This window comes from Porites lutea, chromosome 14, assembly GCF_958299795.1.
Source record: "Porites lutea chromosome 14, jaPorLute2.1, whole genome shotgun sequence".
In the NCBI taxonomy this organism is placed as follows: domain Eukaryota; kingdom Metazoa; phylum Cnidaria; class Anthozoa; order Scleractinia; family Poritidae; genus Porites; species Porites lutea.
The window spans coordinates 11,216,135-11,239,637 of NC_133214.1; the positions used below are offsets into that span (position 1 = coordinate 11,216,135).

Here is a 23,503-nt window from a genome sequence, read left to right on the forward strand (position 1 = left end):
GAAAGAAGCAATTTTAGAGGTCATGTAAACCAGTTCATAGATGTGTTGTTGATATTTCTAATTTTATCATTTTGTGCTCTCCACGGGTGTGCACATGTCACGGTGCTCTGACCTTGCCTACTCATGCGCACGCCAGTGAGCTGGGTTACATTTTGGCAAACCTCTCTCGCTTCATTTGCTGCAAGGTAAACACCAACAGTCTTTAAAGGCAGCGTCAATCGCGTGTTTAAGGATCTGAAGTACATGCTATTGTGTTTTTCTTTGTTGTAGGCGATTGTAGACTGGCGCTGAACTGAAAAGGTGAGTGTTATTTTTTTTTCAATGTTAACCTTATTCTTTCAGGCAATTTATCAAGAGCTTAGTGTTAAATTCAGTGGCTTCTTAGTAATTGAAATTTGCATTATAAGAGCAGTGACCCCATGAGAGGCGAGAGAAAAATGCTATAAAATCGTATAGGGTGTTTCGTGCAATGCAATTGCAGATCTTTTTAACTTGTAGGAAGTCATCGGTTACATACTCTCTTTGATATGTAAATAAAACTTAGAGACATCGTCGGTAACAAATATCGCATGTTCATTAGTCCAGTACTTAACAAACATCCATGTACCGGTACCTTTGGGCTTTTCTAGGGAGATGAGGCCTCAAAAGAGTAAGAAGTTAAGGTTTCGTAAGACAGGCTACAGAGTGCAGTGCACAACGCGTAGCAGTGCGTGACTCACTTGATAGTAAAACATTCCTTCAAAAGTATTTATTTATAGTGGTATCACAATCTTTACATGCAGACCAAAATTACAGCAGACACCCCCAAAGTAGTTTATAGCTAATCGTATTTGTTAAGTACGTATTAAGGAGAGAACGTTTACCCAAGCGATTTCAATGGAGCAAACGAACCAGGTTGTTTCAATTAAAAATGAATATTTGTGAATAATCTGTTTGGTTATCGATCGTCGCCACGTCTGTATAAATAAAGTTCAAATAACACTGAAAAAGCCAATGTTTGCTAGAAGTCTAGATTGCCTAGCAAGCCAAGTAGTCAACTCAAATAGGTCACGTTTCCAAAATTTATTCTTTTGATCCTTGGGCTGATCTGCTGGTAAATTTACAATTTGTGCGTCGTCGTCGGTATCGAGCCGAAATTCAAGTGATATTTTCTGTCAATAATATGTAACAAAAACGACCCAATTCAAGTCATTTCAAATTGTAAAACGATTAACGAAGAAAATTCTTGAGTTGAAACTTATTTCAGTAACTCTTATGATTCTAAATGTCGTGTTAAAGCAGCGCTGGTAAAACACTTAGAAATTCGTTTGACAAGTGTTAAATTGAGGGGCGGGTTTGTAGAGTTCATTGTGGAAATTTAAGTCGACGTTTTTGGTATGAGTATGGATAAACATTGATGTATGAGATACACACGATTTCGTATTTGTTTTTGCAAACAACTGCAACCCTTCAACTGCGAAATTTTCGGGGAAGGATGATTGATATCGTCTGGTTGTTTTCAGAAGGACAGCTACAAAAATAGTTCATTTCGTTTTGTTTATCTAATCAACATTTATGATACAATGCTCCTTTCGACTGCAATTTTAAACATTTGACCGAAACTCTGAAGCTTGTCAGGTATTTTTAGAAATCGCTCCAGCAAATCACATGAAGTCGTGTCTCTGTAAAAGAAATATTCAAATACTGATTAGATAAGATTAGTTCGTCTGCGTATTCCCTGTCAAGTTTTAATTACATTCCTTTCTTCACACCCGGAGTATAACAAAAAGATCACGCGACCAAAAACATCGCGCTCTGTTTTAACTTTATGGATGTATATATTAATTAACTACAGAGCTGGGAGAGAACAAGCCAACTCCTATGTACTTTTTGTCTCCCTTACACGTTGATATTTCGGTATATTATACTTATCCCAATGTGATTTAATCAAGTGACTGTTTTGTTTAAAAATATATCCCCAGGCTATTTCAAAAGTGACTTTGCATTGGTTGTCAAACCTTCATTTGGTTGGTATGATTACCGCTGTATGGTTAATTGTTCTTGTGAACAGTATATGTACTGATGGACCTTGTGGGCTATTTTAAACTTCACATACAACACTTACAGCCCAGCTATCGAAAAAACACTGTTGTCAGGATCCCCGGGTTATAATTAAAATGGAGTTGACGAAGGAGATAATATCCTAACTAAGTATTTTAAAAATTCATGTTGTGATAACCCGAGCAATTTGCGCGTTCCGATATCCGTGAAAAGGTTACCGTTTCTTGACATTTGCTTGGATTACATCACGTTTCAAACAAGTTTAAAGTCACTCTCCCTGAGAAGATTTTCTGTTCATTTACTTCGGTCATTTCTCATCCCGGTTATAGTTAAAGTCGTGAAAGCATTATGACTGAGGCTATTAGGCGTGCAGACATTTTATTTATCAGGTGAGTCAATGAGTCAATGTGAATGGCAATGCCTTAGGGAAGCAATCTTTTTGTTTTTGTTTGTTATCAGCTGTACACATATAATATATGATTAAAAAGGCACCTAAATAATGTATTTTTATGGTGGAAGTGCTTTACCTGTCAAGAAGTAAATAATTAAACCCAAATATCGAGGAATAAAATGAACAATGATAAAGGGTTGGACCTGATTTCATTTTTAAGGGGTGAGGGTCGGGAAAGGTGTATTGAGTAATTTCTTCTGAGTAAGAATTTTTGCCAGCACTGACTAGTATTTGAAGGAATTTATTTTCTCAGTGTAAGCCTTTGCACTTTTTTTAAACATCCATTTATATTCTCTGTTTATACAGGCTACAGATCTGGTGAACACTGTGAGGGTTACAATTATAAAAAAAAGGTCAGCTAATAAAATGAAATATTGTGGCAAAGTGAATTAGTTCTTATATTGAAAAAGGTAATTCTCGTCAAAACAACAAATGAAAGTAGATCAGTTAGACACTTGGCATCTAATTTTCAATACAACTATATTTTTTTATTATCTCAGCATATCCGACTTTCTACTATTCAACACATAATAGCTAAAATGACTGCATAGATGAAGCAGTACAGATCGCTTTGCCCCTAATTTTTTTAACTTATATTTATTTGTTTTATTATTATCAAGACAAACAAACAACAAGCTTTATTAATAACCGGATGATATAACAGTAGCACTGCCCATAGCTAGCAATTCAAGAAGTGGGACAGTACGTGCAAAATAAGAAGTTAAGGTTAAGGCTAACCAAAGACCTAAGGAACTAACTAAGCTAGCTATGGTTTATCATGTTTATGTTAATGTTGTTGTTACTTGTTTGTTTGGTAAACGGTGACCTTTGGGTCTGTTACCTTACCCCGGCTTCTGCTGTAAGACGAGGAACTTTGGAATTTAAAACGTTTTCAGGTAAAGGGGAACTTTTAACTCAGCACCAGGCGGGAAGAGCAAAGCATGCGCTCCTCGAGCTCCCATTTTTTGTTAATTAACAAGGCGAACGGAGAGTAATGTAACTTCCGAGCTTTCCGTAATATTTGAAATATTGTAAATTTTAAACGAAACTCCACGGATGCATACTATTGAATAATATCATCCCGAACTTTGTAGCATTTTTTGCTGGTTACTGATCGGCATTGTTGGCTCAGTTTTTTAATTCTTCTCTGAGTAACTTAGCGAATCTGCTTTTTCTCCATTTTTCTCGACCAAACTTGGCTTCCCACTGAAAAGGTTTTAAAGACAGCGACAGTCACTGCACTCATTGTCCGATTTTAAGGCCAAATGTACGTAAAACGGTCCATTGAGTAAGTATAAAATTAGCTAGAAATGCTTTTTTCAAGGTTGAAAAATTGGTAAACCTCATTATGTAAGACGAGCTATGATAAAAAAAACTCTTTACCAGAATTCTCTCTTACTCGCGCAGAGGGGAAATCATCCGTAGATTCGGAAAATTGTTAAAAGGTCTTTCAAGGAGCGGACGTCTAGTATAAGTGCGGGCGTGTGCAATTTGTTATGTTTACTTGAAGGGCCATGTACGACCGATATAAAATTCGTACGTCATAAGCACGAACGGACAAGCCATATTTCTTGATATAAAGGTTGAATGAGGCATATTCCTGTTAAAGAATGTCCGTGGTGGGAAGGTTTTGATATTTACTGTTAATTTTTTTCAATTACTCGCTGTTTTGTTGGTCGATCACCGCTGGAATAAGTTAAGTAGTTGAGAGCGGAGAGCCACCATGGTGACTTCGTTTTTGATGCTGTCTTTGTTTGCTTTGTTTCGTTTTTTTGTGACCACATGTCAACTTTCAATTACACTGTACGTCCACGCACGTTGATCTGTTGTGAGCTGTCGCGTGCTTAGAAAATTGTTTCTTGATAGCGATAAAATCAAGGTGCAATGTTTCCCGTATCATGTTTGCATTTGACGCTGTTTGTAAACCGCTTTTAGTTCACTTTATTATGTAGCTGACAGATGTTAACATAATTGCTCAGTGGTAGTCACTGATTTTATCTGCGTTATTTCACCCTCGTACATAAAACATGTGAAAGTCTTTATGACTCGCGTCACCTCTTTGCCCCTTCGACACCGCACGAATGTAAATAAGGAACATTTATGGCTAACGTTTGAACGCAGTTGTCTCATTGGAGTTTCAATTGGGCATGTTGCTCCCAAATGTAAGTTTGACTTCTCAAGATCGATCGCAGAAGACAAGCTGATACAGCTAATTGTCGTCACAGATCGCTGTCAGAATTCATACTCCAAAGTACTGAACTGGTTCTACAAGGTAATGACGAATGTACTTAAGATTTTGCGTTTAAAATTTTGACTAGGTTCAACTTTATACAGTAAACCTCGGCTCTTTTGGGTAACCCTAGTTTGAATTTGGACGCTGACTTAATCGCTTACGAATTCAGTGGCACAGCATCCAGCGTCCGGAGAAAAATTTGTCTTGGAGAAGACAAAGAGTAATATGACAAGAAAAATCTTTATCTAGCTATTGTTTTGAAAATAAATCTTATCTACTGTATTTTTATTATGTTCACATATTATGCACAGTTTTAGGTTGCAATCAGGGAAATTTCATGAAATTTGTTTTTCGGCGGCAGCGGATGAGAGCGGGAAGTCAACCTTCTTTGGTAACGATAGTGTTGATATTATCGTGCGAAATAACGGCAAAGGACAGTGAAAGCAAAAATTGAAATCCGAGCATAATATAAGCTGTCGCATTTTAAGCGTTAGACAAAACTAGCTTTGGTTTCACAATAATATAGTTTACAGAAGCAAACGAAAAACAAACATATTTCACGTAAGTAGTCATTCTTCTTACTATTAATAAAATTTAAGATAATGCATTCCTTGCATTCCAGGAAGGAGCCAAACAGGCACACTTTCTTATAATGACCAGGGGCGTAGCCAACCATTTTATCCTTTTAAGTCCAAGTTGTAAAAGTCCCGAAGGGGCAAAGAAGTTGGGAGGGGCGGGGGGGGGGGGGGTTAAGGACATAATAGCAAGCCACGTAAACGTAAAGCACGGTTGTTTACCATTTTTATTTTACATGGGCAAACCGGTGGCTTCACGGTTTGTGTAAATGGTAAGAACAATTCAGGACTGACAAATTTCTTCCTGGAATCGCGTTAATTGTACAAGTCAGTTACATTCACCGAGAAAGGGCCTCGAAAACCTGAAACTGGTATCAAAGATGGCTTTGGAGAAATGGAAGACGAATTCAGTTACATTTGAAACATTCTGTCCTGAAAAACAGGACTACCATTTCACATATTCAGTTACTGCCGGAAATTTTCTTGTCAAACGACTCAAGAAGTCGTGTCCCATTTATTTTCCAAACGGATTTTCCGGAAACTCTTTGTAAATGGTAAACAACCCATATCTCTGAAGTCGCAGTGAACACTGAAAAAGCGAGGAGCGAAAATTGAGCATTATGGTGACTGTGACTTTCTCAGTTGTAAAGGTCAACGTGTATCGTCATAGTTGTCAAATCAAGGCAACCGTTTCAGTGCAGAATAAACATAGTTAACCAGGGTTTGAAATCAACTCTCTTAAACAAAAACCAACCAACAAACCAGGAGAAAACTGTTTACCAAATATTATTTACAAGCTGAGACCCGACAAAATTCTGAGTTTTAAAGTAACATGATTCTAATATTTAATCAAAGTAAACAAATGGTTCCCCTACAACGTAGCTACTTAAAAAAAAAAAGAAGAAACAAGATGGCTCAGCGACAGATTCAGTGTTCACACTATACGGGATTTCTTTTTTACCGGCACGAAAATCATACCGAATATGGCTTCTGTTCACACTTAAAAACGGTGATTTCGGCGCGATTCTGTAAAGGAGTGAAGCTTCGCCATTTGGTGCAATCACTGCTTGTTACATGCGATAACATTAGCTCATTTTAACCCACAATTTCGTTAAGCCCGGCCTAATGACAATTAAATGATACAAAAGACAAAACCAAGACCTCTCGTTTTCACGTGACGTCCACATACACTAAAATCAAAAGAAAAAAGAGCCATCATCATTTTTAATAATAATAATAATAATAATAATAACTTTATTAATCTCCTCAAAAAGGCTTTTCAGCTTAATTTACAATGTCAAATATCTAAAACTTAGTTTTCCAAAAATACCCTTAAAAAATGCTGTTTTTTTAACTTTAAATACATCTAAATTAGTGATAGACTGAAACTCGTCTGGGAGACTATTCCGCAGCCTTTGGCCTCTGAAGGTAAACGCGCGCTGACCTGCAGCCGTCCTACAGAGTGGTATATGTAGGCGGTCCCCATTCCCAGTGTTGCAGTTGTGCACTTCCGATCTGGTTTTAAACTTCTGACAAAGATATGGAGGTGCAAGTCCATTTAAGCATTTAAATACCATGGTAGCATCCCTAACCTCAAGTTGTTTAACAATTGGCAGCCACTGTAACTGCTTAAGAATAGGTGTAACATGATCAAATTTCCTCGTTTCAGAAACTATCCGGGCTGCAAAATTTTGCACTGTCTGTAATAGCTCGATGTTTTTCTTGGTGGTATTAGCCCATACTGATGAACAATACAATAATTTACTGAATACGAGAGAATTAATTATAGTGATCAACGTACGCCTATCAAACAGGTATTTTACGCGATTTATTTGACAAAGGCTATCTTTGTCAGGTATAAGAGGTCCTAAATTTAACATCTCTTTACAAGTTATTTTTAAGCTTGGTCGCCTCTTTCGTAGTAAAAACAGCTTCTTTTGGGTTCAGCATCAAGTTTGCAATTATTGAGGCAGATGTCGATGTTCTCCGATGATCTCAATGCTGGAAGTGACCCGATCTAAGCAGATCATAACTCACGCTGGCCGCAGCGGCAGTTGTACTTTGTTTGCTTGCATTTATTTCAGTATCATCAGCATAAAGCGTGCGGTGGGATTGTTCTGCAGATCTTTGCAAACCATCATAGTGGATGAAAAAAAGAGATGGTCGTAGAATCGAGCCTTGTGGTACGCCATAATTTACGTCCAAAATGTATTACTCCAAACTCTTACATACAACAAATTGCTTTCGACCCGCTAGGTAACTCTCGAACCAGCGATACGCTGTCCTTGTTATGCCAGCCATTGTCAACTTAGAGTGTAATATTTTGTGGTTGATAACATCGAACGCCTTGCGCAGATCTAATAAAGGAGATTTGTCATCAATCGCCCATTTCCATTAATCGACTAGACGTATCAGGGCAACATTGCAGGAAGAGAATTTGTTGTAAGCAAATTGGTTTCCACTCATAAGGCTTGCTTGAATATCATATTCCCTGAGTTGAGAGTTGCGCCTGGATATCTATGCATATACATCTGGCTGAATTTGCTTGAGGCCGTGTTCAAGCCATTGTAGCCGAAAAAAATGCAGGGGGCTTGGCCTCTTGCCCGGTGCTGGTGGACAGCCCAGGAAAATACCTAACAATGGCTGGGTGGCTGGCAGCTTTCTTTCAAGAAGTAGGGAGTAGGGAGGGGGGCTTTTGACACTTTGATCAGAGCTTATGGTTAGTAAGCAGTACCAAGTCAAGGTGTTCGTCCTGTGGGTTTTCCTGCCAAATCATAGCACTGACTGGGAGTCATAATGCTAATTGCAGAGCTCTGAGTGAGCAGGTGAAGTGCTTATTATAATATGTAAATTGTTCACTCTTCACTAGAGATAAGGTGTCGTTTAGATAACCAAAGTAAGATATAGTTGTTTGACTATTTCCAGGCCGCCATATTGTTGGACCAAACTAGTCCACCATTGATGGCAGCTCTATACTGATCTGAGCTCTAGAAATTTGTGTAAACATTTTAACGCATACCTGAAAGTCGGAAAGTCCCGCAGGTCTGAAAATTGGTTAAGCTGACTATTTATCAGTGTTCTATAATATCCCATGTCTGCTTATGTTCCATTAAAATAAGCACATTTTCGCTATCAGATTGAGTAGAAGCGTGTTTTTTCAAACTAGCCGATTGTGGTTTGTTTGTAACTAACCAATGGAGGCAAACGTAAGAGAGGAGCGACTAAAACTGTATGATCAATGGTGTGAGATTGTGCTTGAGACAGGAGTTATTTTGAGTCTAGATGGAATTTATAATAAACCATATGAGAGACACAGTATCCGATAACATCGATAACTGAAAACATACATACATACATATCCTTTATGTAAAGACGATATGATTTAAAGCTCAAAGCTTGTGGGGTCGTGTAAAAAAGATTATAAGTGGATAAAACTATATAAAAAATAACATTACTTACAAAATACAACTACAATTAAAACTCTAAAAATATACAGGAAGATTCTAACCAAAAAAAATACAAGGTTAAAATGAATTTGCATTAGTTACCTCTAAGTAAATTGACTACAGCATTCAAAACATAAAAATAGTTAAAAGCATTTAAAATCTTGGTAGTGCCTGGGTAGCGACTGGACCGACTGTGCGCTAAAATCAAGTTCCTTAAAATAAGAGTCCTTCTTCACTTTGCGAAAAAAAACCAGTAAACTGGTCTGTAAAATGACTCGAGACAGCGTTCCAAAGAATAGCGCCTCTATAGCTAATAGAGTTTTTAAGAAACTGCGAGTTAAAACGCGGAACGATTATGTTATTACTCCTTCTGAAGTTGTATGCAGTGCAGGGTTTATTTGTCAAGTATGAAAGAGCCGTAGGTGCTTCTCCTATGAACACGCTATGGAGTAGTTTAATTAATCGAAGTTTATAGTAGAGGGTTAAAGTATTCCAGTTCGAATGTCGGTAAACTTCCTCGGAAGGCATGTCTCGGGGTAAGTTGTACATTATTCTGGCTGCCCTACGGTGAAGTACTTCCAGAGAATCAATGCGTAAAAATTAATATTTATGTTCGCTTAGCTCGGTAACAAAATTCTGCTAGTGTCACTCAAATCAATTTTTTTGCCGAGTTTAGGTATGACACTCGTACTCATAGACCGCTTGAAATTTTATTGCCCGTTTACACTAATCAGTTGCAACCGCCAGACCGTCCAAATACTTTTTGTGTGTGTGTCATTTTGTCTGGCTAATTTTATTTCAAGTCTTTTATAAAGGCGTTTACCTTGCTTATGGTTTTCTATAATTGTTATTTTTGCCAAATAAGGTCTTTTCCATTCCACAGAAAATCCTAACGGAGTATTTTTATTACTATTTTTGAAGTATTTTACTTTGTAGAGGCCTATTTCACAGTTAAGAGGCCAGAGAAGATTAATTCCTTGTAACTTTTGCCTTTATCAACTTTATTTTGGCTTTCTTGGTGAATTTGTTATTCTCTGTCACTATATTTGCCCGTCTTCCTCGTCAAAACTGTTACTACTATACTATATTTGCGATTTCTGTTAACATTTGTAGGCATGTGCTTCTACTTTTTTATTTTTATGCTATAGATCTCCGCAAGCAATGTCCGTTTTTTTTTATTATTTAAACCCTTCTATAAGGGCAATAACAAGCGTATTTCTGAACTCTTCAACAGACCTTCGTCGTCTCCTTGTTGAAATCAAAACAACAACAACAACCTTAATTGTTAAATCCAAATAGAGAATTTTACATGTTTTGATAGGTAATGAAAAGAAAAGGAAAAATTGTTACATAAAATTATGCATTACGATAGCAAAGATGTCTAGGAGCTAAATGAACATACGTTTTCGTGCCAGCGCCTAGCTATAAAATGATATTTTTTAGAAGGGGTGAGTGTTATAATAGTAGCAAAAAAACAAAAACAAAAACAAAAAAAGATAAGTAAGTAAATAACACACACATAATACATACTTCAGTAATACAGGGAAACAGGGAATACACAAAAACCACTTAGAATCCTAGCTACGGTCACCACATACAGGTTTCAGCCCACTGGCTACTAAATAAGACACAAATATCGAAGAAAATCAGTCTAGGACATCTATTCGAGAGCTCCTTCGTTAGTGCCGACCAGCGAAACAATACTGCGGTATCAATGTCTTTGCAAGCTAACTGTTGTTAATTTGAGAAACACGAATGGTTGTCAACATGTTTATCAAGGTCGCTAAAATATTTCGAGATCTTCGCACTCGATTGCATCTACTTTTTTTTACTGGGCAAAAACGTACGCCTTTCTCGTACTCTCTTAGAATCAGCAAAATATATGAGCATAAGACAGTGGGAAGGACCATCTCTATTGTTTTCATGTGTTTGTCTGTGATCGATTCATCACTGCCAGTGTGACGTCACATACTAACGGGCGAGAGCTTTGGGTGGTTTGTGCAAAATTTCGCTCCATGTAAGGGAATCCAAGACAGCCTTGGTTTCTGGATTCCACGCCGTGGATTCCGGATTCCAGGTACTGGATTTCAGTCTTTTTCTGTGGAACTTGGATTCTGAATTCCGATCGTTAGGGGGATTCCAGATTCCCTGAGCTGTATTCTGGATTCCAAAGCCCAAGATTTCGGATTCCACAAGCAAAACTTTCCCAGATTTCGGATTCCACAAGCAAAAATTTCTTGGATTCCGGAATCCGAATTCCCTTACATGCCACGAAAATTTGCAAGGGACACCCTAATAGTCATTCGAAAAAGAGAGGCTGGGGAAAAGATTTAAAGCAGCGCAAATATTACCATACATCGCTAATTTGATCATAAGTGTGTGAACTTTGTTGATGCTTTTATCTGCTTGTGTAAACCGTGTTGGTTTTTTGTGTCGGTAATTGTGTAATTTTGTTGATTTGTGTCGCGGACCGTGTTGCAGGATCGCCATCTTATTTACGGACCAGCAAGGTGATAAAAAATTAGTGTCTTTTTTCTCTTAAATAGGCAACGTCTAGTGTTCAGAATAGGAGGTTGGATTCAGAGTTCACACACGTTTATATTCCATATATTCTTTCGCTGATTAGATCGACCGTACTTTTCATCAATCCCTTCGAGTGTGTGCTTCTGTTCATTTCTCCGGAAGTCTCCACCAATTCAGTACAGCTAGTTTGTTTTTGAAGCCGAAATGATGCGAATATAGCTTTGAAATGTATCTTTGAATTCATGATGAATACAGCTCTACCAGCTTCAAACAGCGTCTATGGCAGAGAAAAATTTTTTTTAAGGTGATGTTACACGGGATGATTCGCAACGACGATTTTTAGCGCAACACGGCGTTGCAATGTTGGAACAATGTTGTAACTGTTCGAAATATTGTCGCAACAATGTTGCAACGCTGTGTTGCGCTAAAAATGGTCGCTAAAAATCGTCTCGTGTAACATCACCTTTAATATAACAAATACTACACCAAAAGCTGAGTAGCACCTTGGTGCAGTAGTCAAGGAGTTGCTTGCACGCGCATGTGAACTTGGTTCGACTTCCGGCGAACAGTTTTCTGTTCATTTGTTATACAGTTTTTTTCTGTTTAGTTTTTGTTTTTAATCCTATTTTTTACCTGTGGCTTGTGATGAATCAGTCACAGACAAACACATGCGTGAGATGGCCTCTCCCTCCTGGCATAAGACTTTTGGGACAAACGCAGTACTTATAAAGGAAGGTAGGAGAAAAATTGTTAATCCAAGTTTAATGGATAAATTAATGAGAATCGCGAGAGTTAGTCAGTGAGTGAGTTAATGAGTGCCAATCGATTACGTCAAATAAAACGAATAGACTAACTACGTAAATTAAAACGGTTTTCTCTCTACATAAACCGTTTTATAAGAATTGCTGGTTTTCAGTGTCATGCCATTCAAAGTAGATCAAAATAAAAATCAAAACCATTCGACAGGTAAAGTCTAGAATCTGGGAAATGAAAGGAGGTAAATATACAACGACCCTCGCCAAGATTTGGGTCGAAGGAATAATTCGTATACGAGATATCCGAGGAAATGTTTTACCCAAATTTATAGAGCTTTGTATGGAGACGCCATGCTGGAGCTCATCCCGATGAGCTCCAACATGGCGGACGGAAACCAACAGAAACATCTGTTACCGAGTTTTGCTACAAAAGCGTGAAATTATTCCTAGAGGAACTCATAAACGTTAAAGTAATACTTTTTCTTTTACTTGAACTGTTTAGATAGCAAAATTCCTCGAAAAAGGTCAACTTTTTTGACCTAAATGGCAGCTCTCTCGGCCGTCATGTGAATGCTGCGTCACGCAAAAGCTTAGAAATTCAAGCGTACTCTATTACAAAACCATGAACCCTTTGGAAGCGAAAATTTGTTTGAAAATTAGTTTTTAGCTGCTCTAATACACCAAAACACTATTACATTTGGGCAAAACACTATCACATTTAGCCGTAAAAGTCTCTATTAGGGTTGCACTCGAAGAAATATTAAAAATTTTATATTTTCAATTCGTTTTATTTACTCGATTCATGTAATCAAAGTTTACAATGATCGCTTTTAGGGGTCAAAAAAGGTTGGGCCACGCCCAGATTGGTCTCCTTCTAGGGGTTTAATTCAAAATTTCCGACGAGCATCCTCACCCCTTTCGTATGCGGAGTCCCCCCCGGGGGTTTCAAAGGTCGCCTGTAACGCGACACTGACTTGTGAGAAAATAAATTACATGCCACTCTCGTAACGTGAGCTTGGGACACCTGTGTTCCAATGGGATCTTGGTGATCTGAACTCATGACAGGCAGGTTTTGTTGCGTCATCCATTGGAGATCCTGATGGTAAACTTGTGTTCATTTTACAAGAATGACTTGGTGTTGAGTGTGTGAAGCATAAAGTTGGCCACTACCGTTTTATGCCTCACGTTTACCATGGAAAATAATCGCTACCTCACGAGGAAACAACAAACAATTAACCATTTTCTGATCGCGGGAAAAAAGGGCCGATCACGCGTCCTTCACCTCTTTCATTACATATACTAAGGGACGGACCATTAGAAAACTTATGGGGGGGGGGGGGGAGGCAACGAAGTGCAAAAAAAATATTCGCGCGAAGGAAAATTAAATGGAAAAAAATCATGCACGCCAATTAACCCTAAAAAATATTCATGCTACGGCCTAAAAAAAAATCATACAAGGAATTTGAAAATGAAAAAACATTCCTGCGGCTCAAAAATTCCCCACCGCCCCCTCCCCCCCCCATAATTTTTCTACTGGTCCGTCCCTAAGATGACGAAGTTGAGGGAGGTAAAACAATAGAGATACAAGTTACAGATTTGTGCGGAACTTTTAAATTAAGTCTTCCTGCTTCTCAATCTCTTTCTATGTATAAAACAAAAACGGTTAGATTTCTTCTGTCCATTGTATCTAAAACGAGCTTTAAACTGTAAAAGACGTATCCAGTGAACTACAGTCTGCGTTGGCGGCTGAAATCTGACGGCGTAAACGCAACCTCTGGTAATCGTTTCAAAATAATTGCCCTAAGTGTGTTGCAAATCGCCTAAGAAGATACTGCTGGGACTAAAATCCGCTGCAAATGCGCCCTCAGTCTTTCCTGTCGACATCCAGCAACGAGAAATACAAATGCGCATGTCGGTGGCATCTTAAGAGTATCACATTTAACTTCTAAATTTGACTTTTACAGGAAAACAAGTAACTACAGTTTCTGTGGCTTTCTCTTCTTCTGAGCCTTGAAGGCTATTTCGTGACACAACAGTACTGGACAAAATGCATTAAGAAATTGGTGGCTTCCTGCAGAGAAAAGGCCCAAACATTTAATTAGGAGTAACTTTTCTACCGGAGATACGAGAATGTAAAGTTCACTCTAGTATATAAACACCAAACCGTTTTATCTTCTTAAAAGAAAAAAAGAAAAGAAAAAAAAAGAGGTTGATGGAAAGTTGTATGTCCATGTCCGGATTCTCTGTATTGCTGCCTTTTCGGAATGATGACAATGATAAACACCCATATTTTCAGTTTACTCTCTTCGCAAGACGTTTTAAAATGTTTCTTCCTTTTTATGCCAATAATGGAAACAGGAAAGATGAATCTTGGAGACTTCCTGCTGACCAAAACAAAAACATTTAATTATGGAAAAGGAGGCCACCGGTGATATGTGTCAAAGGTAGCTTCATTGTCAGAATTATCGATAAGGTGGTGTAATCCACTGGGTTTGCGCCGTATGTTGAAACCAATCAGAATAAAATCAGAAAATCAGTGCTTTAAAGGCTTACCGCGACATATCAATCTGGTCCAAACGTTATCATTTGATGTTTTCATATCGGCATTATTTAATTAAGAAAAAAAGAATAGTTTTTTTCAATATGTAAGGCAACTTATCATTCTTTGCTTTTGTTACAAATCACTAGTAGGTTTTGTTGTCGCTATTTTTAAAAGAATCGAAGACCTTAGACTCGCCCTTGGTTTTTCTAGTGTCATTTCCACATTTGTTACCAATACCGTATATAATTTCATCAATCCATTTCTATAACTCCTGTCTGCTGAGTGACTGGAAGACAAAGGCAGTATATCCATAAAAAAAAAAACAAAAATCGCTGGGTTTTTAATAATTGCCAAAAATGGATGAGAAAAAAACAAAAAGCAACATCGCGACCACAAGGAAAAATGCAAATAACTTAATATTTTTAACCTGTTCTGATCAAGTGGTTCTGTCATTTTGAAGCTTGGGAAAGATTTGAGGATTGGCTATTTAGAGTATTCTTCTTAAAAGTTAATGATTATTCTCAGTTTTCAATTAACGGGAAGCACAAAGCTTTTTCTAGCTTATCAGTGAAATCGAGTTTATTGTAGTCATCCATTTTCCACCTACGGTCTTCTGCCAAATAGGTGCTAAATGCTAGTTTTTTGTTTTAACCAATAGGAGATGAATGTTTTTTCCTTTTCTAATTATCGCCAGCTGTATTTGACTTTCAAATAGGCCGCTTCAGCCAACACTATTTTTCGTGTTGCTAGATGCTGTAAATCAGTCTTGCTTCGTACGCTACGATCCCTCTGTTCAGTGCTGTTTAAACCTTTGGGGTGAAGACACATTAATTTTGGTGGTAGGAAATTGTTATAGCTGTTAAACAAAATAATATTTTTTTAGTAGGGTGACGTAGGCAAACGAAAAAAAAAAATTTCTTCAGTCTGAATACTTGGGTTATTTTGTTGCGGTATCACTCCCGGGAAAAACAAAACCCGAACACCTCAGTTCTTTTTGTAACAGTCTCTCTATCGGGCAGAACAAAACCCGAACACTTCAGTTCTTTTAGTAACAATGTCTGTCTCGGGCGAAATCACAGCTTACGAAGTTACATTTATGTCAATAATACTAGAAATATGTGCAGGCAAAAGCTGTTCTTAATTTCTTCGTTCTTTTTTTTTTTGCCCAAGCTAGGGGAAAAAATAAGTGTTCATCCTAACCCATTAAGGGCACAAATCCCATTGTGCTGAAAAAGTAGGTTTTCTAGACAGGAACATGCTTCGTCAGACTGGGCGAGAATCGAAGAAACTGAATTTAGTGGATCATCTCCAGTGAAACGATTTACCAGAATGGGACTTGATGGGAATGTGAATGCTATCTATCTGGCTTTTCATGTGAACAGTGGCATTATTGAGGCTTCAGCGGTGCTCGACCAAATGCTCATGTTAAGACGATAGCCAGTATAAGCTTATGACAAACCAGCAACCACATTAAGTTTGCTGAAGTAAATGACAGTTTATTTTCAAATCACATGTCATCATCTGAATAATGAAAAGCTTGAAATCCCACTAGCTTGCAAAGCTGACCGTGAAATCTACAGTAAAGAAGAAAAAATGCCAAAACGTCACAAAGCCACTATGGCAGTTGTAGCAAAAGCACTAAAACCGGTTCTATCACCAAATAATACTTTGACATGACAGAGCTAGGATGAAAAAAAATTGTTTAAGATTGGCCCTACTTTTGGGAAGCGATGCCAATTTTTTTGTTTTAAAAAGTCACAGTTTCAACCTTTCTCATTTGCTTGACGTTAAGTTAATATGTTCAAAGGTAGAAAAATGAAATGTCAATCTCAGTTATGGTCACCAAGTACCTTTTCAGTTAGTTAGAACTTAAAAAGAGAGAATAAGTCACAGTTTCAAGACCCGAAAAGCCGGGTATTACTTACTCACTTGATTCTCAGACTAGCGGTAGTACGTTCTTAGTTTACCATTCCTGGCAAAATTGGAATTTGGAAACGTTGGTTTTTGTGCAGAGGGGAAAACCGGAGTACCGAGAGAAAAACCTTTTGGAGTAAAGGAGAGCACCACCAACAAGCTTAACCCAAATATGGCGTCAACACTGGGATTTGCAATCAGGCCACACTGGTGGCAGGCGCCCCTCGCTCTCACCACCGCGCCAGCCTCGCCCTCAAATATATAATATGCTATTGGTTCCTACAGGAAGGTTAAGCTCTGCAAGCATGATGCCGAAGTTACAAGCGCCATATTTCCCGATCGCGAAAAATGATGGAAAAATTAGGGAATTTATTTGGCAACAGAATCCATTTGGCACAACGTGCACAAATTCTTGTACATCCTTTGAGGCAAAAAAGTAAGCATCAATATTGCAAGTAAAAAGAGGTAGGCGAAATAATAATTTTGAACCGATGTGCAAACAACGACAGCAACTTTCGATTAAATGTTCACTTCTGCATGCACCGAATCTAGAGAATAACTAGTTTTGCTAGATAGTTTTCGCCCCCAAAAAGCTACAGGCCTACAGTAAAATAATTGGAAAAAAACTGGACAAATTCAATCGGTCAAGCAGAAGGTGTCGAGAAACGCCGCCACGGTAAACATCATGTTTACATTTTTAGTTTACACTAGCTTGAAAACAATCGAATCGAATAACTTGGTCAGCAATAGCGCCTTTCTTGTTCATGAATCCGTGTGTCTGCTCAGTTTGGTACGATTTGAATCAAAACGGGCTTATTATGTTCCGATGTAAGATGTTTACAAGAACATCGTCTCATGTAGGCCGCCATTTCTCACTCTTTACCCATTGTTTTTTCAATCAGTCATTTGTAATTGCCCCGGTTCTTCAAAACTAAAGCCCAGCAGCTCCTGTTAATTAGTGACAAAGAAGCAGCTGAATAAGAAAAACGTTCAAGTTCAGCCAAATCTCGACAAATATAGCAGAGAAGGGAATCGAGAAAAGCACATGGTTGAGCCAGCGTTGCAATGGTCACACGAACGCGTGTGGTATCTGGGTGAAATAGATCCACTACAAATAATTAACATGTAAATTATAAAATTATATAATTGTATAACATAATTGTAATCCTAAACATTTGAGCTACGGAGTCCACTGCATTTCTAATTAACTTGAGGTACTTAACCTTGTATTTCCAGGGGGAAGAACAGATAAATAAAGTTTAAATGGCTTACGTCATCTCAAACACAACCAATCAGAACGGAACAACACCGATTCCAGCCACATCTCGCTCGCTTGATGGAGGGGAGGAATGGTTGCCTCCATTCCTTCTCTTCCTCGAAATAGTGGAAGCTGCCATCATTATAGTAGCGCTTGTATGCAACATAGTTGTGGTGTATGCATTTATTGGCTACAAAAGACTACGAACAAGGGTAACGAATTACTTTGTAATATCGTTGGCAGTTTCGGATATTCTGACAACCGGGTTGGTAACAGCATTCAAGTTGGACTCTGATATAAGTGACAAGTGGAAACATGGTGAGTTCATGTGCAATCTTTATACCACAATGTACTTACTCGCTGTGCCGAGTTCAGTCATTAACTTGTGTGCTGTCACTGTGGACCGATATTTAGTATTGAGGATGCCTCTCCGTTACAATTCCTTAATGCCACCTCGCAGAGCTGTTCTAATAATCGCCTGCCTTTGGATTTATGCCATCATTTGGGCCTGTCTTCCTGTGATGGGATGGAAAGAAAATCTCCCGGCTATTTATAATGGCAATTGCTATTTCGTATCTACAAGAGAATACAATATTATAGTGAATATCATCAATTTCCTACTTCCAATGATATTTATGGCCGTATTCTGGTTACTTATCTATGCAATCGTTCAGCAACATCGCAAAAGAGTTCTGAAAATAGAGAGAAGCCTTTCTCTAAACACCAACGACTCGTCGAATTCCAGCAACCTGAACTACAACGTTGAAGGCACTCTAATGAATTCCCCTGCACATGGAAGAAACGAAAGAAGGGACAAAAAGAGGATGCGGCGAAATGTCCGACGCTCACGGTACATTGGTTTTATTGTAGTCTTGTTTTATTTTTGCTGGTTGCCCTACGTAACATTAAGTATGATAGGTAACTTGTGCATGTCCTGTCCCACTATTAACCTCGCACTCGTTGAGGCATTTCTCGTACTCGGTTTCATGAATTCTGCGCTGAACCCTTTCTTGTACCCCTTTCATGACAAACATTTTAAGGAAGCATTCAGGGACATGTGGAAGAAAGTGCGGTACAAACTATTCCGTAAACTGTTCCGGAATAAAAATGGAGATTAGAGAAGGTCATTGCACACAGATTCAATGGAAAGCAGGAGGAGGAGGAAAGGACCTCCTATCATGGTCAAAATAGATACGCTCCGCTCGAAAGAATATACCATTTTCGGGTTAGAGGTATATAAAATTTCAAGATAAAAGGTTCATGAGAACTGCTATTAAAGTATTTAAATGGGTCTGACAAATTATTTTGAGCGGTGCCGCACCTAAAGGGTGATCACTCACTCAGGTGCGAGAGGAGAAGTGAGCCAAGGATAGAATATGGATGCAGATTATGGTAAAGGAACAAGTTTCTCTGGAAGATATGATTATTTTGGGTCAAATGTTTTATACAAAGGTTTTGTTGTTTGACCTCGGGGAAGCATCCCTGTGCAGTCCTTGTAGAGCAACCCTGGAAGGGTCTGGATGGTACGTGATAATACTGATATTTTAAACAATTAGACAACAAATTCGCGTTTTCTGTGGCTATTTGACTCTTAGAAAACAAGACCGAATTGTTTAGTTATTTTATTTGAAACCGACTGGCATACTACCCCCGATTCTATATCAAATGGTAGATTTGGCAAATACATCTGAAGAGTCCTGCTGTGGCGCAAACCTTAGTAAAAGTCAATCTCTACATGTAGTCGATAAGTCATTGTCTTTCGCGCTATATTGTCTTTTGGTATAATCGTTTGTTTTATGGACACAACTTATATACACTTAAGACAGTGCTTTTATGACAAAGATAAACAACCTAGTTTGTTTGTTTCATCCCTTTTTTGTAGTCGCTTTAGCGTTTGTGGAATTTAGCGACATCATTATCAACAACAACAACAACAACAAGCTTGATAAACAAATACAGTATTGCCAAAGCTATTCATAACTAATTATTGATTCGTTAATTAATTCTTTAATAAGATAGCTTAAAGTGAAATAAGGTGGACCCTTGCTTATTTTAAACTATTCATTCATAGAGTAGAGGTAAACATTCCGGCGAGAGGTTTATCTCTCAATTCGAAGCATGAGGAAACAAATGAAATTGAGTGAGTGTTTATAAAAAAAAGTCTGTTGAGTTCACTATATGCGGTAGTTAATTTTTCTTTTGCTAACAGTCGTGGAAATAGAATGCTAGGTTCAATTTTAGTAAAAAAATATATATCTCCTTATAGAAGAACACCTTGGGCAATATAGTAAAAAATGAGTTTCATCTTCAACGGTTTTAAAGTTACAAGGATTACATACCCTTTCATTACGGGGTATGTTGTCGTATCTTCTTGTCTCAATCAAAGGCTTGCTTGCCTGCTTTTTCTTAGTTTCACTAAGGCTTTACTAGAAGCCTTCTTTCTTGTTAGATCTAGGTATAAAAGTTAAGCTTTTGTGCGTGTTGAAGGGTTTCAATAAGAGATATATTTCTTTTTCATGAGATTTATATAATGCTTGATTTTACTTTGAATCATTCAGTGTGTTATAAGTTGGTGAAATTATAGTACTCACTCATCTTCATGAGACTCTAGAGTAAAAACTATTTTGACCTTTATAATGAAGGTCAACAGATATTTTTTAAGATTGTTTAACTATAGAATGTTCATCCTTTCCTTGGAGGTAGTTCACTTATGCCAATGATTAGAGGAAATCTGCTAAGTTCAGCTCTACATGCAACATTGGATGACTTATTATTTACTTCTAAATAGCGTTTACAGAAATGTAAATGTGTTTTTTCGATTCCGGAGCCTTCCCACGAATGAAAATCTGATTTTCACTATTGTAGGTTAGAATAGACAAATTTCGAAATATTAAAATTCACACTTGGCTGCCGGGCTTGGGGAAATAAAGCAAAAGAAATCATCTTGAGGGTCAACAATGAATAATACATTTGTGTTGTTTTATTTCCCCAAGCCTCGGAACCAAGTATGAATTTTAAAATATAGAGGTAAATCTATTGGCTGAATCATTGTGTCAAAAATTTTACGTGCAAGGAACGGTTTCAGTGTACTAAAATCAGTGTGTCGTCTTAGACTAAAGAGAGCATGGAGAGCTTTTTGTCGCCGGAAGGTGTTCAAGCGAAAGTGTGAAATTTCCGGAAGAGGAAATGCGGGTTCCTTAGTAAGTATAGTCTTGTACTATATAACCATTTCCGAGGCCGCGAAGCGGCGAGGTAAATACGCACCACTAGCCAGCGACACTGAGGTGAATAATTGTTTTAGTATATATAGTTCTGTTACCAATTAATCATAACTTTAACAAAATTTGTGATATTTTTTAAACCAAAACACAAGAAATTCGAAATTTTGTTTTGCTAGCAGTAAAAAAAAAAAACCATTTAAGCGCGCGCGTGATGGCGCGTACTGTCCAATTACTTAGGCATGACGCGTACTGTCCTATTAAACTGTCCAATTAAGGCTGAAATCAGGGCAGTTGAGGGCCAATCAGATTTGACAATTTTGTTATAGTTATGATTAATACTAAAACAGTGAGATAATTGAGCACAAAAATATGATTTTTAACTCATTTACTGTTGCCAACGATTACAATTTTGGCGCGCAACGACCGAACGGCCGCGGTCGTCATTTTTTCTTGCCGACAAATAAAACTTTTGACGGCATTTATTTAGCTCGTGCGGTGAAATCTCTTCAAAAGGAGATGGAATCCTTTTTGTATTTAAAATCATTCTGTAAAAAAATTATTAAATTTAGTTTTAAGCTTATTTATGAACAAGTCAACTAAATGAAGTAACGCAAGACTTAAAGCTTAATTTGCATTTGTAAACAAAAAACTTTTTCACCGGTTTTATCGATAAATTCAAGTCAAAAAGACAAAGCTTTACCTGTTAAAACTTCCAAACTGAACTTCGTCACCTTCTTCGTGTATCTCGAGAACAGCTTGCTTGATTAGTTGTGAAATTTCTTTGTTTGTTTCGTCAGCAAACTGGGAAGGCATTTTGCTCGCAACTTACGCGAGTTTGGCGTCGATCGCTCGGAGAAACTGGAGGTGAATCAGTGAATAGCGCAGGATATTCACTGATTGAGTAGCCAATCAGAGCGCGCGACAAACACTATCCACTGTTTTAGTATATACTAAATCATTTTATTCATTGCCCATGTGAAAAGTATAATCACATTTTTTGGTATATTTTTGAAAAATCATTATCTTAATTTTTTTCAGGGTTAACTTTGAACATCCAGAAGTCGCAAGAGGCAATTTTGTAATCTCAATTTTGATCGTGATAGAATAAATTAAGTCGTCTGCATAAGATAGTGAACTGATTTTGGTGCCATTTGTTATTATAAACGGGTCAGAAAAAAAAAATATTGCTAAACAAAAAGGCTGAATTATTAGCTTAATATAGACTAAAGCGCAGAGGACTTAAATGCAGCCTCGACGCACACCTCTACCGTATTGAAAAGATCGCGTTTGACTATTTCCAATTCTAACAGAGCACACAGAATTCGACAATAAACTTTTGATAACTTTATAATAGCTTCCTCCGACATTGACATAAAACAACTTGTAGAGAAGGCCATTGTGCCATACATAATCAAGACAGTAAGTACGTCAGCCAATCAGATTACAGAATTCCTAGTAGTCTGCCGGTTGGTTTACCAATTCTAATTATTTGTCTATAGTACATGTTGAAGCATGTTATACCTTATATATTTATGTAAAGGGGCAACGTTTTTCTTTATTATGTAATTACGCAAGTAAAATTTAGTCAATAAACCGTTATGTGTATATAGTTTATCTTTTTCAAGGGATTTAGAAAATTCTCTTACCATGGGGTTACATATTCTCCTACTATCCGTCTTCACCATGGTGTATTTATGTACAAGGACGATGTGGTTGGTGGTATTACTTCCAACTATTCTATGGTTTTATACCCAACGTGTCGGTCGCTTATGCACATTTCTTTGGTTCGAATTTCGATTATTAATGCAGGCCAACTCTAGGTCCTTAATAGCTTGCCTTATAGAGAGGAGAAGTCTTTGCGTCACGTTGCCGCGGTAGCAACTGACTTCTGGATTTCAACGATTAAACCGTGGGCCTGCAGAAAAAACGAAAAAATTGACTTGTACATGTTGTATGGTGTCTTAAGGTCAGGATCGTTTCAGAGTTGACAAAAGCACCAACCTTTCTACAGCTAATAGCTTATTGCAGTTCTATGAATACTATAAGGGGTGCCCAATGCAGATATTTCAATGACGCGTGCAAAACACTAATTGATTTTTGTAAATTTGACCTGCTGGGGACCCTGTCGTGCTTCGATTGAAAATTACTTTTTCATACCTTAAACCACTCAGAATGCTCTTCTCATGTTGTAAATAACAATTTCACTCGAAAATCTACCATTCCCATCCATGATTAGCTTATTGATTGTAAAATTAAGTTGATTATTACCGTGTCCTTATAGCTTATCTTAGCCCACACTTCCATAAATCATTTTTAAGATGACCTCGTCTGTGTTTCAGAACCCGCAAGTACTCAGCTTCTGGGGTTCTTTTCTCTTTTTCTAATGTATTTTAATTAGAGGAGGCCTTTTTTGTGGTTTAAGCCTTAAATTACCGTGTGGCACGGAATTTATGCGGGAGTATATTTTTGTGGATTGGCGATTTTTGTTTTCTTTTGCAGGACCTAATTTTTGCGATTAGGACAGATTGGTTTTTCTCACTGGGAA

The 23,503-nt window shown here is 37.7% G+C and overlaps 1 protein-coding gene across 3 annotated transcripts; it reads left to right on the top strand.

Annotated features, from left to right (window-relative positions):
• The first annotated feature begins 114 nt into the window (after nt 1-114).
• LOC140924338 (alpha-1B adrenergic receptor-like) lies at nt 115-22,563 on the top strand. 3 transcript variants are annotated; one of them, XM_073374367.1, is made up of 3 exons: nt 115-185; nt 271-300; nt 17,716-22,563. In XM_073374367.1, exon 3 carries the CDS (start codon nt 17,743-17,745, stop codon nt 18,853-18,855), a length of 1,113 nt encoding a protein of 370 aa, XP_073230468.1. In that variant the 5' UTR covers nt 115-185; nt 271-300; nt 17,716-17,742; the 3' UTR covers nt 18,856-22,563. The 3 variants fall into 3 exon arrangements, with proteins under 3 accessions (XP_073230468.1, XP_073230467.1, XP_073230469.1); XM_073374366.1 differs by having other exon boundaries at nt 142-300; XM_073374368.1 differs by lacking the exons at nt 115-185; nt 271-300 and adding an exon at nt 2,250-2,429.
• Nucleotides 22,564-23,503: the final 940 nt, after the last annotated feature.

Excerpts from the sequence above, each read along its gene's own strand:
- LOC140924338 (XM_073374367.1), top strand. The coding sequence starts at position 17,743 with ATGGCTTACGTCATCTCAAACACAACCAATCAGAACGGAACAACACCG.